This window comes from Platalea leucorodia (genome assembly GCF_965183815.1).
Source record: "Platalea leucorodia genome assembly, chromosome: 13".
NCBI lineage: Eukaryota > Metazoa > Chordata > Aves > Pelecaniformes > Threskiornithidae > Platalea > Platalea leucorodia.
Genome location: NC_138835.1, coordinates 15,967,599 through 15,992,033, shown reverse-complemented (window position 1 = coordinate 15,992,033; position 24,435 = coordinate 15,967,599). Strand labels below are relative to the sequence as shown.

The window sequence follows — 24,435 nt, the reverse complement described above, 5'->3', positions numbered from 1 at the left end:
TACCAAGCAGTATGGCATAAAAAAAGTTATTCAAATCGTTTTGTTCTTCTTATACAATGAGAACTTACGGAACTTACTGCTAACTGTGTTTTGCAGAGTCTGTGTATCATGTTCTGCATTTTACTGTTTTGCATGCTGAGGTATGTGGTTTGTTGTTGGTTTTTTTTTAACTAGATGCAGCCACTTCTAAGGGTGAGGTGCCGGAGAAAATACAGAGAAAGATTTCCTCCTTCTGCTTTAACCAGAAAAGCAAACTTGAATTGCCAGTGACCAAAGTCTCTAAAGAAACCGGTAACGTGAGAGCCTCCACAGGCTCTGGAGCTGTGCCTATCTTTCCCATAGAGATGGAGCCAGAGTGTGGTAGGTATAGGTGAGATTTTGGATGCAGTTCTTTAGTACTTGGGAATAAAGATAAGTTACACAAATGGCAACTGTGCTGGCGACCTGTTAAATGATAACTGGTTCATGCCGATTATTTGCTCAGGCGCAATAGTGATTAGTGCGGTTTGCTAAGTAGCATTGGCACTTTCTGCCACTTGCATATGTTCTCTCAAAGTACTTCATTGTCTTTATTACAATGATGTAATAGTTTCCTGAGAACTTAAGTATTTTTCTCTGCAACTTCCTTGTAAAGTGAGGATATAACCTCAGTTTCTAAATGGGGATCTGAAGCACCGAGAAACTGAGTGAAGTCATGTGAAAGAAATAATGTAACAGGGCCAGGTGTTGCCCTGTTAAGGTAGCTCATAAAGCTTGTGGTCGTTGTGTTCTGGACTGCCCTGGAAACGTGTGTGCAGGAGAATGCCACAGGTGGTTACTGGAATTCAGTCGTTTCCTCCCTCTCTCCCCGCCTCTCTCTCTCTGTTCTAGGAAGATTCCAGTGCTCTAACTGCAAATCTGAGGATGACGTGCCTTTTAAATGTCCCTTTTGTGACTTCACTTGCTGCAAAACATGCTGGGAGCAGTTCTTAAAGGTTGTCTTGTTTACTGGTTTCAGTTTTTCCTGAAACTGCTGGTGAATTCTGTCCTTTTCAGGGAACCATGTGGACGGCCCTGGAAACAGAATTCCTCTGTTTAGAGAGAACACCTAAACCCTGATGGAAGATTTACCACTTGTTCCGTTACTTGCCGTGTTCTGCAGTGTGACTGGAGGCAGACCTCTGCCTTGTGTTGTCTTTCTGACACCTTTGCAGCTCCTTCTGAGCTTCCTCCAATTTTTTTCCCGTCTAGTGCTATGCAGGCAACAAGCTGTGGAGGCAACTTGAAAAAGACTTTTGTTAATTTTTTTTTTTCCTTGCTTAGTTTCATAATTTTCCCCATCTGAAAACCTGCTCTAAAGCACTGTCATGAGATGAGGCAAATTCATGCCCAAATATCTCCTGTGTTATCCTGTCCTTTGGTTTTCCTGGCTGAGTGAATTGGTGGTTGAAATTCCTTAGGTAAGCGGAGGTAACTGATCCCACAGTGCACGTGTTTGGTAGCATCTTACCCAACATCTGATTCGGCAGCAGGTATTAATAATCTGTGACCCTGGGCGTGGAAGTCTAATACAAGAGTTGAGTGGTTTCTAAACATTCATAGGTGATGAAGAAGGCAACTAATTGATGGAGCTCAGGAACCTGCCTGAAAATGGTACAGAAGGAAAAGAAATGTCTTCAACCTGTGAATCTATAAGCAAGTACAAAATAATCAGTCATTCCAAGTTCCAGAGGGAGGTCTCTTTCTCAGGAAGAAGATGCTGAATTATGGCAGCCAAGTGTAGAAAATAAACAGTCTACTGACATCCAAATAAAATACAATGACCAAGACAGTCTTGGTCCAAGAGGAGTACAGAATAAAGTCCAGACTGATGTTCTCAGGCATATATCTCCTAGAAGGAATTCAGAATAGCTGTTCAAGTAAATTCTGTCCTCAGTCCCCTATGCCATATTTCTTTAAAAATGTGAAAATCCAAAAGTATTGGATTATAAGGAATACATGTGGCAAAGTACGAGAAAGCCGATGGAGGGCATCTCATGGTTGCTGCAGATGGGGCAGGCAGACCAACTGCCTGCAGTAGGCATCACCACTGAATACCCAAGTGGTCCTTTATGCCGAAGTATAACGGGGATGAACATGTGGCAGTCGGCATACTCCGCTTCAGAAAAGACTCTAGGAAAGTCATGACAAGAATTTTATTAGCATGTGTTCGTAATCTCTGCTGCTTGAGGCTTGAGTTGATTAAAGAACAGAATGAGCTCCCTGGAGAGGTTTTTTTTGGTTAGGCAAACATTTATTATCCCACAAGGAGATTATGTTTTCTCAAACCACAAATTTTTATCTTACAAATGTCTGGGGAAAAACTCTCTCCTTTTGCCAGTAAGATGTAACTTGTAATTGTTGTTTCATCAGCTTAAGAATTCACAATATTAGAAGTGTTGTATAGTGAGCAATTGTACTGCCCTGTTCTGTGGGTTTTGTCTTGAACTCAGAAATTCTGAGGTGTGGTTTTCTCCTTAATCCCCAAGTTAATATGCATTTTCATAGCTCATAGATAAATCACAGAATTTGCTCAGCCTCAATTTTTTTTTTTAATCACTCCTTTTTCTGATTACACTGGAGACTAAAATAGTCTTGTCTACTCGATTAGACTGTATTTCAGATTCAGGTACTTGAATGCATCCAGAAGAGGCCAAGAAAGCTGGTGGAAGGGCTGGAAGGAATGTCCCGTGAGGAGTTGGGGTTTGTCTGGTTTGGAGGAAGGAGGCTGAGGGGCGACCTCGTGCCTCTCCACGGCTTCCGCAGGAGGGGACGTGGAGAGGGAGGTGCTGAGCTCTTCTCCCTGGGATCCGGTGGCAGAACACATGGGAACGGTTCAAAGCTGTGTCAGGGGAGGTTCAGACTAGGTGTTAGGAAACGTTTCTTCGCCGAGAGGGTGGTCAAACACTGGAACAGGCTTCCTAGAGAGGTGGTCGATGCCCCAATGCCCTTAATATGCTTTAACTTTTGTTCAGCCCTGAAGTGGTCAGGCAGTTGGACGAGATGGTCATTGTACGTCCCCTCCAACTGGAAGTGTTCTTTCTGTTCCATTCAGATATCCAATACAAAGGCATGATTGAGGAAATGAGTCATTCCCCATGGGTCATTTGTTATTAATGACTTCCATATCTGTCGCTTATTTGAGTAATCTTGCTAGTTAGAGTGAAACTTCATCCCACATTTTATCACGTCATGGAAAGGGAAAGAAAATACCTGTATCTTAATTTGCAAGGTGAATCAGAGATTTGCTTTGTGGTAGCATACCACAGCCCTATGAGGTGGATATAGTCTTATAATTTGTAAAGATCAGGAAAGACAGATATAGTTTGAAGCAAATAATCAGAACATAATAGCAGACATACTGAGTCCGGGTAAATGTCCATCCAGCCCAGCATTCTGTCTCTGGCAGGGGCCAAAAAAGGATGGCTAGGGAAGGATAAAAGAACACGGCAGGCATGAGGGCTGCTTCTCGCAGGTACTCTCTCAGCCCCAAAGCTATTTGCAGCACAAGAACTCCCTCAGCCAAAGGTTGCTTCTGTATATTAAGAAACCTCTGATGCCTTTCCATCACATCGTCCAGTTCCCTTGGAACACAAACGAACTTCTCGTCCGTGTCCTACGGCAAGCACTTCCACAGCTTAGCCAAACGTTACGTGAGGAACCATCTCGGTTTTTTGTTGTCATTTTCAACCTGCTTCTTGCTAGTTCAGTTTAACGCCCTGCTTGTTTAAAAAGGACAAACAAAATATTCTTCCAGTTCTCAAGAAAACACATCATGGATATCCTGTCCTTCGTAAGCGCGCCTTTGGAGTCGCTCTACATACACCAACAGTGTGATCCATTTGCCTCCTCCATAGACAACATACGTCAAAGTCCTTATTTCTATGAATATTTTTTTTTCTTGCTCTGAACAACAAACTATTGGGTGTGGGGGATGCGAGAAGCATCTTCTCACCAGCTGAAACCTTTGGCTCTGCTGTTCAAGCACCCTTCGAGGCTCAGCATGACTGACGTTCTATGGTCTTTGTTACGGAGAACATGAAACTCCGCGGTCCGTCGCCTTTGCTTACCTCACTTACAGCATACCTTTCTAGTGATGAATGGGTCTCAGCATACCGTAATGTTAGTTTGCTTATGATACAATTCAACTGTCGTTTGGTTAATGAAAGTCAAATATGTTGTACTTTGGGCTATTATTTGAGGCCTGATGGAGAGAGACACTTCTCCCAGTGATGAGGAGATGTATAGATATAAGGAAGAAATTTTTTACAATGAGGGTAGGGAAACACTGGAAGGGGTTGCCCAGAGAGGTGGGAGATGCCCCATCCCTGGAAACATTGAAGGCCAGGCTGGACGGGGCTCTGAGCCACCTGATCTGGTTGAAGATGTCCCTGCCAGTTGCAGGGGGATGGACTGGGTGGCCTTGAGAGGTCCCTTCCATCCCAAAGCCTTCCGTGAGGCAAAGCTGTTCTCTGCTAGTCATGCAGGCGAGAAGGAAGAACAGCCTGGGTGAGAGCAGAGGCTTGCAGACAGGAAGAAGATTATTCCATGTTTCTCTGAAACCAGTCCCAGAGGAACCGTCTCCTACCACTTCCCTCCGCATTCCTGCCCCGGCCTTGGTTTGTGGCACAGACAGTTGGCTCCGTTCATGGCAAGGGCTGTGGTTGTGCTAGAGGTGCCTTTTCCCGCAGGAAATGAGCAACCACCCTTGTTATGTCTGAGCCCTGAATTCTCATCAGATGGCATCGGGCTTTGTCACCGCTGACTGGGCTGGATTTGAAAACTTCTTTTTGATTTACTAACAAGTTACTCACTATGTTTCTTCAGCTCAAAAGCACTTTGGTGCTTATTGGTCCTATGAGGAAGTGACTAACAGCCTGTCATTCAAAACACAATGACTTGGTTTTTTTGCAAATTGTGATGTCCTTTCCAATTTGTTATTTTACTGAAATAGCTTCGTGGTGGGGAGAGGTGGTGAATAATTTTAGAGCGTTTTGGAAGCTTTTGGAGGAGCAGACAGAGCTCCCTGCAGCTGCGGGGGTGCTGGAGGGATTAGTGCCGGTGCACGTTGGGTGGGTTTCGGTGCGTTAGGGGAAGCCTCGCAGAGACTGTGTTCGTATACGCTGCTTTTGGGTTCAGTTTTCTGTGCAGAGGTCTTTTGCTGCTTCTCAATGTTTAAATGCATCCTTTATTCATGCTGGTGTTACAGGTATTCCAGAGAGACCGAGTTATTCTCATTTGGACTACCTGTAATATGGGCAAATCATATAAGCTTTCACAATTACATATTAAACTTAAAATTTTCAGAGCTCTTTGACAAATCGCTGTCTACTGGGAGGTGAAGTGAGTTTTCCTCTCCCCCTCCATTGGCGGTATTTCAATTAACGTTTCTAGAATCAAAATTCTAGTGCCCAAACGTACTTTGTAGCCTGCATCTCTTGTTACCGTGATTGACTTCCGTACCGCAGGGAAGCCGGCACAGTGCCACTGATGTAGGTAACCATCGTTTTAGCCTACTGAGCTGGCAATTTCCTCACAAAGATTAATTTTTAAAGAACTCTTTTACTATCTCGCTTTGGAAATAAGCAGAGCCTTCTAGTTTTACTAGTAATTTGCAAGATATAAAAAGAACAGTTGGGGTTTATCTGCAGGTCAAATGGCTAAAGAGCAGACTTTAAAATTTAGGATTAGTGAAGAAGCAAACTGAAACCGGGGTGGCGAAAGGGTTGCCTCGTACCCAGTCTGCTGCTGTTAACCGAGGAAGGTGTGTGGTGGTATGAAGAAATACCTGTACTTGGTTCCTCTGCAAAACTCTTGGTCATGACCACGTGTGTCACCGAGGTCCTGGTGTGCCCAGGGGATCGCTTCCTTCTCGTCTGTGCAAGAGGAAGCAGGAGTTCGGGGAACTCAGCAGCCATCTTACGGGATTTTACTGGTAACAAGTACATCTACACTTCACAACAGCTCTTACAGGCTCTGCGTTTCCTCATTCCTGTATTTTAGGCTTCCAGATATGTCATAGCTGTAATTGATCTGAGACAACTGCTGTAAAGTTTGTTGGTACTTCGCTGGGAGGCTTTCTTTCTCCTCCTTTTATTACTAGCAGTTAAATGACTGACTGCACGGTAACGCTGCATTTAAAAATAATAGGTGCAATATCTTGGGGACTGTCAAATGGCTAGCGTGGCTTATAGTTCATATTGGACAATAACAAACTTGAGAGAGAAATTTAATGTATTATCTATGTATTTTGTTCATTTATTTATATAGATGAGGAAGAAGTGCCCCGAGTGCCACAGTGATGTGAAGAAGCAGCGATTAATCCAAGTTTTCTTCTGGTCGTGATCTCACCGCCAGAAAGGGCGAGTGCTTCGTATTGGCAGAAGGAAACCGCTGCGCTCTGGCTCTCAACCTGACCAGGAGGAGGATGAAGGTTCATTTAAATATCTTTGATCCTGGGTTACATGCTGTGCACCAGCACGTGTCGTTTCATCCTACAAAGGTGCTCAAGTCTGAAAGGTCTCTCTCCTTCACCGCTGGCAGGAGACAAAGCAGAATATTGTCCACTGTTGGAACTAAGAAGGTTAATTCCTTATTTGTATTAGCCTGTAAATTCTACTGTGGTCACTCTTGGGCTGAAATTGTATATCCCGGAGGCGGCTGTCGTTCATGGGCCCTTCAGGTAATACCAGATCCTGGAAAACCCTGAGCAACAGTACCACAGCAGAACGGAGCTGCATAAATAAGGCGGCCAGACCACCCCTCCTTACCGCCCTGGGGTTCCTGGAAGAAGTGATTCACATGCACTGTTTGGTGTTTGGCAGCAGCTGTTGTCTCTAATAGCAGAAGATACTGAAAGGATGATTTTTTTAAAAACAAATTCCAGTGGTTGGATAACTAACAGAAACACTCCCTTGCATCTGCTGTGCACCCCGAAGCCTGATTCCTTCCATCACACCGGGATTTTTGGAAACGTGCTTCTAAGGAGGCTTTATTTTCTGCTCAGTACTGGTGTTTCCATTCTGCCTGGGTTATCTGGTGTTTACTTTCCCAGAAGAAAAAGGACCTAATTGATTTAAAACTTCAAAATAAATCAAGTCAGGTGGGTTAAAAAAAATTCCTTAGTACTTCCACTCTCTGTGAGTAGTGGATATAAGTGGTTAACCTGAAAAATTGTATCAATTTAAACTCTTCCGTAGCTGCTGTAAATTAAACTCTAAATAAAACCATTTTTGTCTTAGTTGAGTTTTGTTTGATTGTTTAAAAAAAAAAATTGCCAGATATAAAAACATTGGCTATTGAGTCCCAATGGCCCCGGCAGGAGTAAGTGGAGAGGTTTATACTGGGGGATTTTTGACACTTGAATATTTGGGGTGACAATAATGAGCAAAGGATTGTATTCTCACTTGCTAATTAGTTTTGGGGTTCCTGTGATGACAGAGACACTTCATATAGCATACGTTTTCTGGGAGAATATATTCTTTAATAATTTTAGGGGTGTTTTTTTCCTCAGCCTGTGGGTGGATTTCATACCAATGGAATTTTGGAAAGTTTTATGTTAATAATTGATAACTCAGAATTGAAAGGCAAGCTGCATTTAAAAAAAAAAAAAATGTCCAAGGTGCTTATTTCCCCCGGTTGTAGAATTCAAAACTGGTGTCACATCAAATCTCGTGGTTGCTGGGATGTTGGTGCTCATTGAGAAATTTCTTTTTTCAGATTGGAATCCACTTTCTATAGAAACAACCTAGCAGCGTCTGTGGTACTGTGCCTCTCGGGCATTAAAATGTCGAATAATGTCCGTGTATTCGAGTCGGGGTTCACTGCGGTCAGACTGTCCGAAGAACGAGAAAAGTAGTGTTCTTAAACAGCCGTGAAACAGGAACTTTCCGTAATTCATTAACTAATAATTAGAAATAACGAAGATTTACACAGGAATGAAGGTAATTTTGGGCTAGCGTATATTCTGACATTTAAATCTGTGAATGAATTTTACCTTCCATCTATCCACGTATCTATTCAGTGCGCTACTGATAGTGGTTTAGATTCTAAAACCAAGAATGAATAATGCAGAGAAAGCCCTCGATATTTGAAACGTAAGTGGGAAAAATTGCAGAACAATGTTTGTCTGTATATATGTGTTGTAAAAACGAACAGAAAAAGATCTGGAGCGATGGTGTCAACAAGGCAGTAGCGTTAAACTTGTCCTTCGAAAGGACTCTGGGTTTTGTAGCGCGGTGACTGCGTTGCGTTTAATGATGGAAAAGCTACGTTTTGCTGGACTGAATCGTGCCGGAAACATGGAAGACAGCTTTGTTCCCCAAAACCAAAGCAACTCCGTACCTGAAACGTACTCGATTGTATGTGTTGGTCAAGGGTTTTCTGTTGAGGTTGCACCTTCACAAGTTGCGCCCTGAGTGTTCGTTATCGCCGCTTGTTCTCTTTCGCCTTTTTAACAAGCATAGCAGTAACTATTGCATTATGGAAGTTTAAAAAAGAAAAAAAAATGGATGATTCTCTCAGGGGAAAGCAGATCAGGCCGACGCCGATGTTTTGCGGGCGGCAGCTTTGGGGCAATCTGAGTTCTCCCGGTGGGACAAGGCTCGCTGCTGCTTCCGAGCAGGTCCCTGCGCCTTCTTTCGGACGCTGGTTTTGAATTCTCGGTGCGCTCTTGGGCCTGGCAAGCGGTGGCGGGGGAAGTCTGAGCTGAGCCAAGGCTGGGAGCAGCGAACAGTAAAACGTTATTTAGCGGTGAGACCGTTCAGTGCCGTCTCCGCTCCGCGGAGACCTTTCCCCGGGGAGACCTGCAGCGTACTGCTTGTGCCACTGGAGGGAAACCACAGCACGGGCCATGAGCTTCCAACGTCTTCAGAGAGCAGTGAAACGATGGCTTAATTTAGGTTTGCCTGATGGAAATGATCTGCTATAGACTGCAAAAACACCGTAAGATCCAGCAAGACTAAATGAAATACTTAAAAGGTATGTGTGATTTGCTGGGACAAACATTACTGCACTCTTCCCCCCCAGCTAGCATAGCCTTCCAGCTGTGCTTTTCCCTTGCCACTGGCGTTGTTTTAGTTCTGGAGACTGTTCCCAGTTGGGAATGCTCTGTTGTTAGTGAGACGGGGCAGAGGAACTATGTTAAAAATATCCCGGTGCTTTCAAGAGATTCACGCATTCCTTCTTTTGCTCTTCAGCAGTGAGACCATCTCGCTGAAGAGGTTCACCGTTGGGTGCCTTCACCAGCTGGACCCACCCCGACAAGCTCTGAAACGCTTCCATGTCCCCGTCAGTGAATCTGCTCTTTGCAGACGGAATCCATCTGGAATCGGTCTGGTTTTGTTGCCGCTTTCTGGTGCCGGGGGTCTGGAAGCCTGGTTTCCCGCTGTCGGCATCTCCCAGGCAGGACAGATGGATGCTAATGTGTCCTGGTGATGGGAGAGCTTCCAGGCGGCGGGAGGTTGTCCTTGTCTGCGACTTATCTGCTCATCGCTTAGTTTCCGTTTTAATCACGAACAGAATTTAACGATGCTGTCATTCCTGACCTGTCTTGGAGAGGTTTGCTGAAAAATTATGCCCATCAATTAAAAAAAAAAAAAGCTGCTGCAACCCTGACCGGTGATGAGCAAACAGGCTTTTCCGTGGTATTGTCCTTCGCCAGGCTTTGCTGTAAAGCCGAAGGAGCTCCTTTTGTGGGAGAATGCAATTCTGAGCTTGAGGGTGGGTCCCAAGGTCTCTGCCCTCGCAGATCGCTTGGCGTCACTGAGCGGCACCCCCCTTACCTGTTCGGAGAGGGGTTACGCGGGGCTGGGGCATCCTTCCCTGCTTTATGGCAGATGCCCCGCAGCCACGTTACCTGCCCTGCGATCAGACCTCAGGCCCTTCCCATTCCCCGCGCTCCCGCCTCTGCCCAGGAACCGAGCAGGGCGCTGACCCCCCGGCCGCTGCGGCAGGTCGCTCGAGAACCGCTTCTCGCAAAGGACGCGCGTGCGTTTCCACGCTCCGCCTTCCGAAGAAAAGTTCCGAGGCCTGCGTGACGCCAAAGCCCTCGTGACGTCCGCGTGGTCCTCCTAAGCCTTCAGAGTGCCGCTTCCTCCCGCCCCTGCCCCAGCAGCAAAGCTGCTCCCAGCGAAACCTGGAAGAAGGGGGTCTCCAGGAACCAGCTGTCAGGACGTGCCGCAGATACCCATCGCTTCTCTTGAAACCGGTTGAATTTACAAGAAGGAGGGCCAGGGATAGCACGTTATTTATGCAAACCAGAAAGTGAAAACGAGAATTGTTTCAGAAAAAAAAAAACCAAAACCCAACCATGTTGCTCAAAGCGGTGAGAGGAACCGATCCAAACTCCTGGGTGCTCAGGGAGAAGGAAACCTATCATGGACGCTCCTTGCTGATTTTGGGAAGCAAATGACACATGAGTTACAGATCATGGAGGAAGTAGATAGTAATCTCTTTATTGCCCCTGCCTTGCAGTGCTATGACTATACCTGGAATATTGTCTCCAATTTTAGTGGTGTGTCATTGAAAATACTTTTCCCCGCTGTTTTTTCCCAAGTAAGGCTGAAAGGACTTGGGAAAGAGACCAAAAATAACAAAGCAACTGTTTTATTAGGAAAGGGATTAACTGTGTTTTTGCTTGGAGAAGTGACTACTACCAGAGAGCGAGGAATTTCTTTGCTTTTCAGATTTTTCTCTGAATATTAGTGAGAAACCTGATTTTGCAAGCGTAGTTTCGAAAAGCAGCGCTGCTGGACACCCTGGAGCTCAGAAGTGCGAAATGATGCTCTGGGGGGGGAAGTGAAATCACAGCCATGAGAACATGATGCTGAGCTCCTTTTCTGAGCTACGTCCGCAGCTCAAAGTCAGTAGCGAGTCGAGTTATTGCTTTCCAGTGATCGGGCAGCGACCCCGTAAACCCCTCCTGGGAGGTTCATTGGGCAAGTAAAAGAATAGAGAAAGATTAATTGCAGGTGGTTGTTCGACCAGACTCCCGTCTCCCTGAAAGGTAGCGGTTGCCTGGGGAAGCCCTTCCTCTCCCGTTGATGGGGTATTTCACTCTCTAAACATTAATCTGACAAATTTTTGTTGAATTCAGCGCAAACTGACCCGACGATGCTACGTTGCGGTACGGTGAGGAGCCGCGTACTTCCCCGGCGCGTCGCGGCGGCCCCGGCGGTTACCGTGAGCAGGACGCAGGGACTGCCGTGCGGTGCCGCCCACGCTCGCCCCGTGCATCTCGTGGGCTCCTCCAGCCGATAACAGGTACAAGCCGACGTTCTTCGCAGGCGGCACGGGAACGGGGCGTTGATGTGGTTTGGTGGTTTTCTCTCAATCGAAGCAGGATACTGAGGGGGACGGAAGAAATGAAGCCATTCCGATTACTTTTGACCTCTTTACAAACATTGCAGTATGACTGTTCATCACTGCAACCGACTCACAAGTTTGCAAAAGGCTAGATGACCCGATTTCAGTTGCAGCTTCTTGGAAAAGTCTAGATGTGTCAGCAAGAGGGCTGATAACAGGCTAAAGAACCATGTGAAATCCATAGTAGGAAAACTGAGATCAGCTTTCTGCCTACCAGAAAAGGAACCGCGCTGCTGTTGGGCTGAGGCTGCTCCGAGATGCCAGCCCGGCCTCGGGTCGGGCGAGCCGCCCCCAGAAGAGGTCTTGCTCGAACTCTCCAGCCGGGCAAGCTGCAGCGCGGGGCTTCGCGCTTGGTTCAGAGGAGCGGCGGGTTTCACCCAAGAGCAAACCCGCAGGAGGACGTGCCTCAGTCCAGAGGAAGTCCCGGGGCAGTGGTGGGAGGCGAATTGATAGGCTCAATTACCGAGATGACGCATACTGACGAAGCAAATCCCCAGCAGTCCTTGGCTCAGGGATTATGTCAAAAGGTGTTACAAATCATCAGGATTACTCTGGGGAGCTACGCGTGGCTGAGACAAACCAGCAGTAGAATTAAAATCCATTTGAGAGTGGCCTGTGAAAACGGGCCCATCGCCTGGGTAGAGCACAACTGAACGCAGCTCAGGCCGTGCCCCCCACGGACTCGGCAGCGGTCTCGGACCAAAGCATCGAGCCCCTTGGTTCCAGCCAGAGTTTTTTTCTTTAACCATGATGGGTAGAAACTGGTGTTACTGGAAAGAGCTTTGGGTTCCTTCTGACCGTCAGGGTTGACTTCTCCTTCTGGGTAGCAGAAAACTGGGTCTGACTGTCATTGTGCGTGGATCGTGTGTTTAGCTCTCGTAGGTTTGATCTTTAACAGCGTTAAGAATAAAGCCCCAGAGATTCACCAGATCCGGTGACTGACAGCTGGAGGCGAGAGGCTCCTTCTGGTGCTGCTGAAGGCAAATGCTGAAACGTTAATTCCGTGTAACGATGTGCAAAATGATTTGGCTGCTGGCTCCTGAGGAGAAAAACCTCCGCGTCCTCTCACCTCCTCACCGTGGCTCCTTTGCTTTTCCAGAGACTTTGCCTTTGCTCTGTGAGCGCGCGATCCGGTTTTGACTACGCACGCGTAGGGTTCGGAGGGTCTCCCCGAGAGTGAGATGGTGCTGCCTCCTCCTTGGGGGTTGCTGGAGGACGGGGGGAGGCTCTTAGGGCCGCGCTCTCCGTTCCCCCTTCCCCGGCCCCGAGCGCCCGCGCCTGCCCTGGGTACGGCGCACGTTACTCTTCGGGACGCCTTCTAGGTAGTGCCTGGGTGTAAACAAGGCGTTCGTGCCTGGGCTGTGTGCACGGGATAGTATTAACATAATAGGTGTGCCTACACGTGGAGGGAAGAGCTGTGAAAGGAGTATTTGAGAGATGAGGGCGTGAGGAGCCCAGCTCTTGCAAAGGAGAAAGGCCCTGCTGTATAGGACTGCAGTTCAGACAGCTCGCTCCTAGGTGTAACAACTCTAAAAACCGTAAGGGACGCCCCTCGCCGCGGCGTTGGGCCTCCCAACACAAAGCAGGGCACAACGTTTTCCAAACGGGTTTTTTCCGCGATTGTGTGTTTGGTGTTTGATCCTGAGAACCGCTCAGCGGCCCGCGCTTCCTGCGGGGGCAGAGGACATATATGGGAACGGGAGATGCTGGAGGAAAACACAAACCGTGCAGGCGCCGGAGAAGCCTGTTTAAAGGCTGTTGGGCCGGCTTACGAAAACAGTCTGTATTCTCCTCATCAGAGGTCTCCAGAGCAGGCAGCAGAGCCTGGTCTGAGAGCCGCGAGGCTGTAAACAGCAGTTCCACAGAAAATGGCTGGTGGGAGGGTGTTTCAGACCCTTCAGTGGCCCCACATGGCGATGCTCGAGGAGTTGTGCATATTAGGCAAGCGTGTTTATGGGCTGGCTACTGTTTTCAGACTGGTCTCTTACATGCTTTTGTTCTGAGCAAGCAAGGCTTTGCCGGCTGGTGGTTGTTATCGCTATTTTACCTCGAGCGATGGGACGGGGTGGTGGTGCTCTACTGGTATGAAACCTACCAACTGGTTTTTTCCTGGTCGCGAGCCCGCTGTTCAGCACGCCCAGCCGGGGCCGGCAGCGCCCTGCCTGCGGCCAGGGGTGGCCGGGTGGCCCGGGAGCCGCGGGCCGTGCCGCTAGGAGAGGCCAGGAGGAGTCTGTGGCCCAGGAACCGGTGGGGCTGGGTGAGCGGCAGCGGCCCGGCGGGCAGGTCGCGGCACATCTGCCCTTTTCGCAGGTGCAGATGGCAAACCCTGACGTGAACAGGGGCGTAAGACAAAACCCATCAGATTCCCCAGTGCGTTAGGATGGGACTCGTATGTAGGTGTGTTTTCTTCTCTTCCATTGATTGGAAAGTTTAAAAACAAGAAAAAAGCTAAACTTCTTTTCTCCGCTAGCTGTTTGGGATCGGTTGCAGCCTTCCCCTTCTTTGCCTTGTGGCACCGTTCCTGGTGGGAGAGACGGTGTCTGGGAGGAAACGGAAAGGCAGGTTTTCAGGTACAGAGCACGCTGTGCTCCTCATGGGCTCGGCAAGGAGCTCTGGCACCGAAACCTCGGTAAATTCTGTGCTTTTTCTCCTCCCCCCTGTGCGAGGGGCACGGGGGCACCAGAGCAGATGCAGCCGGAGCGGCGGGAGGCTGAGCTCTCCCGCGTGTGCCTTCCCAGCACGGAAAGCGCTTTGCCCTGGGCTTTTCTCGCCTTCAGAGGGAATCTGGTGCGACGGGGTGGAAGGACAAAGTACACGGGTCTGATGGGTCCAAGCAGGGGCAGCGCCGAGCGGTGAATGCCCTCCCGCCCGGCTCTGCCGAGTGCCCTACCTGTCAGGCTCAGCCCCTTTCCACCAAAATCCTGGGGGTCCAAGACTTACGGCAAAGTGTCACCCGCAAGGTATTTAAATGCCGACCTCCCCAGCCGCTGGGTGTTGTTATCCCACGAGAGGTAACAGCTGGAGTCACAGCGTCATCCTCCGCGCTCCTGAAAGGAGAAAGTCGGAGCTCTGAGCCGGCTTCGAGAGCGCGTTGCCAAACCGCTACGGCTCCGGGCTGCTGTAGCGGGGTCTCGCACCGCGGCCCCCGGGCAGAGCGGGGGCCTTGCTCCTGTCCGCAGCTGGAAGAGCCCCGCTTTCCCTGCTTAGGGCCCCGGCGGGTGACGGCACATCGGGGCTGGCTTTGGGGGCGAGCTGTGTCCCCGACAGCGAGAGACGGCCGCCGTTACTGGGAAGTCGTTTAGCATTTACAGCCAGGGAACAGAGCGTTCGCGGGGGACTTTCCCTGCCTTTCTCCAGCCAAAAAAAAAAAAAAAAAAAAACCAAAACCCAAACAAACAAACAAACAAAAAATCTCCATCCCCCTGTAAAACTCGCGGCCGCGCAAGCCCTCCCGCCTCCTCGCAGGTCAAGGCGCCCGTGGCCCTGGGAGCTCCGGTTCTGGCGGGCAAGAGCAGAAGCGGGAGCCGAGCGGCGGCGGGGCTCCGGGGCCGGGAGCGGGGCCGCTGCCCGCCGCGGCGGGGCCCGGGCGGGGGTGAGGGGGCCGGGCGGGCCGCGGGGCCGCCGGCCGCTTGCGCAAGAGGGGTCTTTCCCAGGGGCCGGGGCTATAAAGGTGCTGCCCGGCGAGGGGAGCGGCGCGGCGCGGCGCGGTGAGGCCCGGGGATGCGGGGCGGGGAGCGGAGCCGCTCCCGGGGAGGAGCCGCTCCCGGGGGACGGGACGGGACGGGACGGGGCGGGGAGGGAGGGCCGCGGGGTGGGATGGGGATGGATGGCGGCCCCGGCTGCCGCCGGCCGCCTCGCCCCCTTCGCTGCCCTCCTCGCCCCCTTCGCTGCCCTCCTCGCCCCCTTCGCTGCCCTCCTCGCCGCTGCGAGGGGCCCGCGGGTGTTTCCCCCCGCGGGCGCTGCCGGCCGGGGCGATGGGGGCGTCGGGAGCGCCGCCGTCGCGGTCTTCCACCGGTGGGACGGTTCCCCACCGCCCCACGGCTCCGCTTCTGCCCCTGGGCTGGGGAGAGCCGGCGTAGGAAGGGCTGCTGGAAAAGCAGAGGAGAAAACTCAGCCTTTCCTAACAATCCTTGCCCTTCTCTCTTTCTGCTTTAAAGCTGGAGGGCTGGATCGGCGCTGCTGCTGCGGAGAGGAGCTCCAACCCAGCCGCTGTCCCCGGCCGGCGCCAGCCTCCGAGGAACCCGCTTTGTCCCCCCAGGTTTCTGGTCACGGCGCTCGGCAGCCGGCGGTGCTATGCTCCCCTGCCACGTGCCGAGCTTAAGGCATCCATCCAAGGTAACCTACCCTCTGCTCTTACGGTCGGGCACGCGTGCTTTGAAAAGGAGAGGGAGGATGAACAAAACGCTGGGATTCTCCGGTCCTATACTGCATATCTGGCTTTCCATAAAAGTTTAGCATTGCTATGGAGCGCTCTTTTATTTGCTCGTTTGGAAGCGTTCCCTTCTGTTTCTTGAACTGCGAAGGTCTCACCCCAAATAGCGGGGGACTGGCAGGGGTGAAAAGAGGGGGAGGATGCGCCGGAGCTGCTTTTAGTGGTGAAGGAGGGAAGGGGGTCGTGAAGGCACCACAAAATGGGCTTGGGAAGCATCGTTTGGGAAGGATGCTTTGTCCCCTGGGATGGCAAGCGGAGGGCGACGGGGAGGCACGGGGCGGGCAGCGCCTGGTCCCCGCTGCCACCGTGGCTTTGCCGCTGGGGAGAGCAGGAGGTGGGCGAATAATTTCTTGCGTCCACAACGGTAACGAATCCTGTAACGCAGCGGCCGCGTTTGCTGCCTCTGCCAGAGGATGAGCTAAGGGCTCTCGGTGCTCTCTTTGCTGTAGTGGATGTTTGCCCCTCTCCTCCTTTTCCTGGCCGAGCTCGGCTCCGGCGCCCAGCCCACTTACCAATGGAAAGATGCTGCCACGAACGAGAAGCTCACCTGCCAGCAGTGCCCGCCGGGGACCTTCGTGGCACAGCACTGCACCAGGGACAGACAGACAGTGTGCAAACCCTGCCCGGATTTGCACTACACGCAGTACTGGAACTACCTGGAGAAGTGCCGCTACTGTAACGTCATCTGCGAGGAGAAGCAGGTGGAGGTGCAGCAGTGCAATTCCACCCACAACCGCGTCTGTCAGTGCCAGGAGGGCTACTACTCGGAGATGGAGTTCTGCGTCAGGCACTCCGAGTGTCCGCCGGGCTCCGGCGTAGAGAAACTGGGTAAGTACCCTGGCCAGGCGGCCGCGGCAGCGGTGGGCACGCTTGCGAGGCGTTTGGCATCCCGAAATCTCTGCTGGAGCTAAAAATCAAGCGGCCGCTGATTGCCCATAGCCTGACTTGACTCCCTTTTTGCTTCCCAGCGCGGTGCTGTCCGTGCTGGCGTGTGAAACTGCTCCAGGCCTCTTTTCCGAGGAGTGATTTGTTTGCGGGTTTTTTTCCCCCCCTACTTTTGCTTTGAAAGCCTTTGAAATGCCCCGGCACCACGCTCAGATGGGAGGTGGGGATCCCGGTCGCCCGCTTCACTTGCCGCAGCAGGCAGAGCCGGGCCGTGACTCGGCCGGCCCCGGCGCAGCCGCTCGCCCTGCCAGGGCTCTCGGCAAGCGAAAGGTCCGAGCGGCTCCTGCCCCTCCGTCAGCTCCCTTCTCCGCGCAGGCAGGTAGCCAGGGACTGGGGAACGCTAATTATTTGGACTGCAAAGGGCTGCTAGTGATGCAAGGGCAGGGCTGGTGAATGTGTGTAGCTCTGGGGCTGGGTTTTGCGGTTTTTATTGAGCAATTTGGAGAGGCTGTATTCAAAAGATGAAATGGATACATGGACAGGTTCCAAAACCAAAAAATCAGCCTTGTTTCGATTCACGTCTGGGGGACGTTCACGAGTCCCAGACTCCCTCCCCTGGCAAGATGTAAGTCCCGAGAGATTTTAGGGGGTTTATTTTTCCGTTGTTTCCCCAGCACAAATTTGCATGGGCCCGTAGCTGCCCCCATTCGTAACTGCGCATACTTTCTAAAAATACAAGTTGCCTGCGAGCGGATTTCCCCTCTCGCTCTCCCCTGAATCAGGGAGGACCAGGCTCTGTCTGGAAACCACAGCTGGGTATAATAAAAGCGTGGGCAGCATCAGCAAAACCAGTATTATCTTGCTTCACGCTTTGAAGTATGGAGGCTTTTGAAGTCCTTCCATGCACGGCACAGAAGAGCTCCAGGCTCCCAGGCCAGAGCAGAAATAGCTGTCGTCTTCAGCTCATGCTTATGGTTGAGGCTCGGGGTTTAATTTTCCTATAGGAGGTGACTGTTAGAAAACGCAGTAACGCAGCAAAAGGTGAACCAGGTCTGCAGGCAGCGTGGGGAAGCGCTTTGAAATTAAACATCAAATTTGGCTGGAGGGTTGGCCGTAGGAGTGAGGAGCCATGTGAGCAAGCTGGGGCACTTGAGGAGAAGCAAATTTGTTGTTGTTATTATTATTTATTCACAAATGGCTCCTTGTGTGGGGACTGATGGCACCCCAGCCCAGGGACCTGGACCCCGGAGCAAGGACCGAGCATCCCGCGTGGCTGGGCAGAGCCCTGGGGCTGTGAGCGCTTGCGTCTGGACGGGGACGGTGCGGACCCTGGGACTGCGGAGCAGCGGCCGCAGGGCTGCGGGCGGACCGCGCCGGCTTTCGGGTCGGACGGGCGCTTTGATCCACGTGCGGTTCCTCTGGGGACGTGGGCTTCGTGTGGGTTTCCCGTTTGCAAATAGTGGCTCAGGCGTTGGGGTCATCAGCTGAGCTGGCTCGGGCTTCTGGTAAAGCCAAAGCGATGGCCTGAAGTGGGTTGTAGCAAGGTAGAAACCTTGTTCTTAACTGGATATATGAAGGGGAGCTGAAAAGGGGTGTGAAATTTGCTGCCATCGGGGCCGTTCCCTCTTGTCCTAGGGAACGTGCACGACAGCCCGGTGCAATCTCGCTCACGTGGCACCGTCCGGGCTGGCCCGGTGCCGGGGTGGGAAACTGCGGCGCTGCAGAGCGAGCGGAGCTTTCACCTTCTCAGCAACTTTTACTTTCACCTGGCCGGGAGCCTCCTGCCTCCGCTGGGAATCAAAGGGCTGGTTCGGCGCTCAGCTTACCCGTCGTCCCAGCCGCTGTCTCCTACCCAGGAGGTGGCCCTTTTCAGTAGCAGCCGAGATCGCCTCTCCTCTCTGGAGGCCGGTGACAATTTGTCAGCCCGTGTTGAACGCTTTTGGCTTGGGAAGCGACTGGGGAAAGCGTTGCTGTTTGCCCTACAAGTGGGTGCTTCCCAGGGGGGTTGCAGGCAGTGATCGTTTCCAACGCATCACCCTCGTGCTCGAATGGTGTCTGGCACTCTTTGCTCTGCCGGCATCGTCCCCAGCTCCTGCCCCGGCGTCCTTGCCAGCTCCGCACCCGGGCTGACGGTCCCCTTGCCTCCCCGTGCGCAGGTACCCCCTTCGAGAACACCCAGTGCCGCGCCTGCCCCCGCGGCTTCTTCTCTTCCTCCGGCTCCAGCACCAAGCCGTGCCAGCCGCACCAGGACTGCGAGAAGCAGGGGAAGGTGACCAACGTGCAGGGCAACCAGTACCACGACACCCTCTGCACCTCCTGCAGACTGGGGAGAAGCAACAGCACGCAGGGACCAGGTGAGCCGCGGCTCTGCGGGCAGAGGAGGGGGGCTGCCGGGACCACGGTGCTGCCAGGGCGAGAGCAAACTTTCGGGCAACTTTTTCCTATGTAGACGCAAAATGAGGTGAAATAGGTTGTAAAAGTATGGAGCGATCCGTAATTAATAATAATTATGGATAAAATACAGTCTGTCTGCCTGCCTTCCCCTCCAGGCTCGGTCCTGTTGGGCAAGGGCAGGGTGCAGGGCTTAAGCAACGGCCACTGCTCAGCCGAAGCCCGTGCAGGCTCCTTGCTCAGCGAGATAAACCTGCCAGTTCTTACTGGGGACTGGGATAACTGGGGATGCTGGGACACGAGGATGGTTTTGGCAGCTGTCGGGCTGTAGCTCGCAGCGATAACCGATGGCTGGCGGTCACGTAAACAGACAGGCGTAAAGGGCTGAGCCGCGCGGCTCGGCTCCCGGCGCGCCTCCTGCACTCGCTGCTCCCGGCCTCTCGGCCTCTTTTCCCAGAAGCCTTTATTGCGGCCGCCGCCTTGACTCGTGCAGGTTGAACGGAGCAGAGTCCGAGGTATGGCGGTGCTGAGCGTAGGGTGGATTTTGACCCGTTAGGTGAAAAAGTAGAGACGTGGTGTCAACTGTGTCACCGTGACAGCGCAAACGTAGCGCTGAGCCTCGGCGGAGGCTGAAGGTTGGGCAGGAGCTGCCAGCGGGCACGGATCATAGAATACCGGGTTGGAAGGGACCTCAGGGATCGTCTGGTCCAACGTTTCTTGGCAAAAGCACAGGGCAAAGGAGCGAGGGAGAGCGATGGGCTGGCTCCGGGGGGGCTTTGCAACACGTGCCCCAGCGAGTTAGGGGATGAGAAAGGGACTGAAAACCATCTCAGGGGCTTGATGTCAGAGGAGGTGAGGCAGGCAGCCGTTTCAAACCGCCCGCTCTATCCTGAGCATCCAGCCAAGATACACGGGGGACAAACTCAGTGCGACTGATCTGGGTGCCAGTGAACCTGCACCCTTGGATGTCCAAAAAACCAAACCCAATCATAAAGCCATAGAACAGCCCAGGCTGGAAGGGACTTTAAAAGTTCATCGGTCCAGCCTTTAGTGGGAAAGGGAGCCTGGATGAGATTGTCCAGCCACGGCCTGAAAACCTCCAGCAATGGGGACTCTGGGGAGGCCGTCCCAGTGATTGACTCTTCTCACTGTAAAAAATTAATTTCTTCCACCAAGAAGCAGCTTGAGCTTCAATAAGAGCTTCTCCTCTGCGGTGACGCAGCAAGGAGGCCGTTCCCCCCAGCAGCGCGCGAGAGGAGCCCTTGCCTTTCCCTCCTCTCCTGCCACAGCCAACGCGGGGCATTTCTCCTTACAAAACCTGACTCACGCCACGAGCTCCTTGCCAGGAGCAGGACGGGAGAGAGGAGGTGGAAAGCTCTGTCGTCAGCGGGACGCGGTCCCGGGGAGGGGGGGCGGTCAGGTGAGAGCAGCGTCAGCAGCACGTGCGTTAGGCAACGGCACCCGCGGCCAGCCCGGCTTTTCAGCTATTTATAGAGCGAGAGGAGGCCGGTGAGCAATGGGAGCCGAGGGGTATTTTTAACTCCGTGTCGTCATGATTTCACTCGGGAGGCGCGTGGGCACCTGCCTTCCTCCCTGCTGCAGCGACTGCAGGAGCAATTCAGCATAAACCCCGAGTCTGCAGGAGAGGCAGAGCCCGGGCAAGGGAGCTACAACCGGGGAAACCGTTCCCAGTTTATAATGGCATAAAACTGGGCTTGGTGGTTGAGTAAGCAGTTGGCCTTGATCTCTTGAAAATTCTTTATGATTCCATTCCTATGCTGGACGCACTCCTGCAGTGCGTTAACCAGCCGGGAGCGGGGCTGTGCAAAAGCCCTCATCTGGGCTGCGCCTGGGGCTTCTCCTGTCCCAAGCTGTAAAAATCTGCATGGGAAAACAGAAACTTCCAGGAGAAATAACACGCATAAATACTTACTGCAATTACTTCAGTTTTTCTGGAGTTTCCCTCTTCCCCTACTCCCTGGCAAGATGAGCAGGGAAAAGGTATATTTGCTTTTTTCAAAATTACAGGAACTTTTACCCATTGTTTTCTAACTGTAGGATGGGCTGCTGCTGGGAAATCCAGCCCGCAGCGAGGGCTGGGCCCAGCCTTCCAGGGCAGTTAGCTGGCAGAGACGGGCCCTGGCCAGTTAATGGTGCTGTATTTGGTGCTTTCTTCCTCCTTCTTCCTTCCAGCCTCGCTTTTTCCACTTGCAAAACGCTTATGCTGACCTGCCCGTTCGGCTGCAGACCTGCCGGCGGCGCGAGCCGGCTGCCCTCCCTCTTCCCCTTGGCTTAGGCAAAGGATGAGCCCGCTGCAAGCCAGATGCTGCTGCGTCCTCGGGCAGGGACTCGCGCTCCACCCGGGCACCCGCGCGCGTGGGCAGAGCTGGGCAGGTGCTCCCCAGCTCGTGTTTGTGGATGTGCCTGGCCGTGGGAGCTAAAACACCCTCCCGAATCTGGAAGTTGGGTTGTGAGAGGCAGGTTTCCCAGCAGGGCTCACTGGGCTGGGACCCCGGGTCCGAGCCGTGGCTGGAGAGCAGCGCCCAGGTGAGGACGGTGTCATAGAATCATCGAATGGTTTGGGTTGGAAGGGACCTTTAAAGGTCATTTAGTCCAACCCCCCTGCAATGAGCAGGGACATAGAATCACAGAATCGTTTGGGTTGGAAAAGCCCTTTAAGATCATCGAGTCCCACCGCTAACCCAGCGCTGCCAAGGCCACCGCTAACCCATGTCCCCAAGCACCACATCTCCCGGCTTTTAAATCCCTCCAGGGATGGGGACTCAGCCCCTGCCCTGGGCAGCCTGGGCCAGGCCCTGACAGCCCTTTGGTGAAGAAGTTTTCCCTAATACCCAACCCAACCCTGCCCTGGCGCAGCTTGAGGCCGTTCCCTCTCGTCCCATCGCTTGTTCCTGGGGAGCAGAGACCGACCCCCCCGGCTCCAGCCTCCTTTCAGGCCGTTGCAGAGAGCGATGAGGGCTCCCCTCAGCCTCCTCTTCTCCAGGCTGAGCCCCCCCAGCCCCCCCAGCCGCTCCTCCCCAGCCTTGTGCTCCAGCCCCTGCCCCAGCCTCGCTGCCCTGCTCTGGCCACGCTCCAGCCCCTCCATGGCCGCCTTGGGGTGCGGGGCCCAGCGCTGAGCACAGCATTCGAGGGGCGGCCTCACCAGTGCCCAGCACAGGGGCACCATCACCTCCCTGCTCCTGCTGGCCACACCAGTCCTGATACATCTTCACCCAGATCAGGGTGCTCAGAGCCCCGTCCAACCTGACCTTGAATGTTTCCAGGGATGGGGCATCAACCACCTCCCTGGGCAGATGTCCCACGGAGAGGCAGGGCTGTGACCTGCCCTCCTGGTGTCCCACAGTCACCTTCCCTTTAACCTCCAGGCGCTTTTCTCCCACCAGCTCCAGGAGACGACGACTGCGAGCAAGCCATGATAGACTTCGTGGCGTACCAGAACATCCCCATCAGAAAGCTGAAGCGCCTGCAGCAAATCCTGGAGCACTCGCCTCGGAAGCAGTCGCCGGGGACCAGGGCAGCCATCCAGGAGAAGTTCAGGGCTTTCCTCACCCACCTGAAAGAAGGGAACTACGAGGTCACCAAGGAGCTGCTGGACGCGCTGCGAGCTGCCAAGCTGCACTCCATCGAGGAGAAGGTCCGCCAGCGCTTCCTCCTGAACTGAGAACACGAACTGAACTTTGCGGGTCTTGTTTTGTTTTGTTTCGTTTTTTTCTTCTATAGCTTCATTAATTTATTAATCTTTCCAAACCTAACTTGAAATGCAGCGTAGAGACGAGTGACGGGTCAGAGCTGAGGCGTGCCGGGGCCGGCTCTGCGTGCGGCTCCGTCGCTGCCTCCGGGATGGGACGCTGTCAGCAGCAGCATCCCTGCGCCAGCGGCCGGTGCCGCTCCCGGGGCGCTGGCTGCTCGTTTTCCAGCACTCAGCAAGGGTCAGTATTTTATCGGAAGAGAAACATGCAGCCGAGGTCATTTTTTCCGGGGAAGAAACCATCTCCCCCTTTTTAGACAGCTGTCTGGCTTTGTTTTAAACTCTGTGGGTTTACTTTTGTTGGGTTTTTTTAGTTATTTAACAGTATTTCCCACAGAGGATTTACCTGCGTTTTGTTTGTCATGCTTTGTTTTGAGAAAGGAGTTTACTGCTGAGACACGTGTTGAGTGTAGGATGCCCCTGAAGTCACTGGCTTTAAATTTGTTTCTAAACTACCTGTTTTTATGCCATGTGTGAGAGATGTTTTCTAAGGAAAGAAACCAAAGAAGTTATTTTATTATACGATTCTCTGTCACCAGAGTCCTTTCCTAGTCTCATTTGGAGGAGAGAGGTGGTGTTGCAAGTCCCAGGCCATCATCTTCTGACTCCGCTTACCCTTGCCCGCTTTTTGCACGTGCTTCACCCCATGATCACACAACATCAGCCATCCACACGACACAGCAGCCCACCGAAACCGGCCTCCGTGAGCCATGGCAAGGCTGCACGTGAGCGGGAGGTAGCCCGTCTGCCTTGGGATTTGCCGCCGGTGCGGCCAGGGTGAAGCTCGCGACTCTTGGGTCAACCCAACCGTGTCCCCCGAGCCCCCGCTCTGTCCCCAGGGCCGAGCGGACGCTGCAGCGAGCAGAGCGGTGCTTAGTCAGCCAAGAGCCGTGCCTTGGGGCACTTGTGCTGACTGCAGGCGGGGTTTTTTTTTAAGCCTTACAGATGTCACTTAGGGAAGTCAACAAGGGTGACCCTCTCAGGCATTTTCCAGCCTGTAGCAATGATGACACAGAGCCTACATCCTCTGCCTTGAATGAGTTTGGCTTTTTTATAGCTCTTTTTTAGCTGAGTTGTTGCCAGGAATAGTTTGTGGTTCAAAAGAGGAATATTTTCCCCAGCTGTTAGAAGCACTCTGAAGCATGTGCTATGTGGAAGTGCCCCCACACTTCCCCCGTGCGCGGAAGGCTGACATAACTGAGTGCAAGAGGGGATTTTAACCTCCCCTTGCTGCCCACAGACACATCCCGGGCTCTGCCTGCCGCAGGGACAAGTGGGTCCTCCACGGCGGGCTGGATGAACGGGGCCGATCCTGGGGCAGCGCTTGCCTTTTCGCTGCTCCAGAGCTCCGCAGTCCCTGGATGTCTGCTGGCACCTGCCTGGCTCTGCAGGCGTGCAACTGGGGATCCCAGGCTTGCAACTGGGGATCCCAGGCTTGCAACTGGGGATCCCAGGCTTGCAACTGTCTCGCCCCGGTTTTGGGCTCTGGGGATGAAGCAGTTCAGTGATCCCAACACCGGGTCAGTTCAGCCAGGGGCAGAGAAGCAAATGGCTGAAAAGCAGCAGAGGGGACCCA

General features: G+C 52.8%; 2 protein-coding genes across 2 annotated transcripts in view; both read left to right on the top strand.

The window, feature by feature from the left end:
• The window catches only part of RTEL1 (regulator of telomere elongation helicase 1), a 51,139-nt gene extending 44,651 nt beyond the window's left edge, over nt 1–6,488 (top strand). Inside the window, exons 34-36 of the mRNA XM_082325789.1 lie at nt 175–360; nt 871–974; nt 6,289–6,488. Coding sequence (XP_082181915.1) covers nt 175–360; nt 871–974; nt 6,289–6,363 — 365 coding nt within the window. The 3' untranslated portion in view covers nt 6,364–6,488. The remainder of the gene's footprint in view (nt 1–174; nt 361–870; nt 975–6,288) is intronic.
• Nucleotides 6,489–11,248: 4,760 nt separating this feature from the next.
• TNFRSF6B (TNF receptor superfamily member 6b) lies at nt 11,249–23,237 on the top strand. Its single transcript, XM_082325815.1, has 5 exons — nt 11,249–11,280; nt 15,540–15,717; nt 16,264–16,642; nt 18,856–19,053; nt 22,495–23,237. Exons 2-5 carry the CDS (start codon nt 15,676–15,678, stop codon nt 22,770–22,772), a joined length of 897 nt encoding a protein of 298 aa, XP_082181941.1. The 5' UTR covers nt 11,249–11,280; nt 15,540–15,675; the 3' UTR covers nt 22,773–23,237.
• Nucleotides 23,238–24,435: the final 1,198 nt, after the last annotated feature.

What these genes read in the sequence shown, in the direction of transcription:
- TNFRSF6B (XM_082325815.1), top strand. Translation starts at nt 15,676, where the DNA reads ATGCTCCCCTGCCACGTGCCGAGCTTAAGGCATCCATCCAAG. An exon ending in CTCCGGCGTAGAGAAACTGG is followed by an intron (nt 16,643 to 18,855) that starts GTAAGTACCCTG and finishes CCCCGTGCGCAG; the next exon opens with GTACCCCCTTCGAGAACACC. An exon ending in CAACAGCACGCAGGGACCAG is followed by an intron (nt 19,054 to 22,494) that starts GTGAGCCGCGGC and finishes TTCTCCCACCAG; the next exon opens with CTCCAGGAGACGACGACTGC.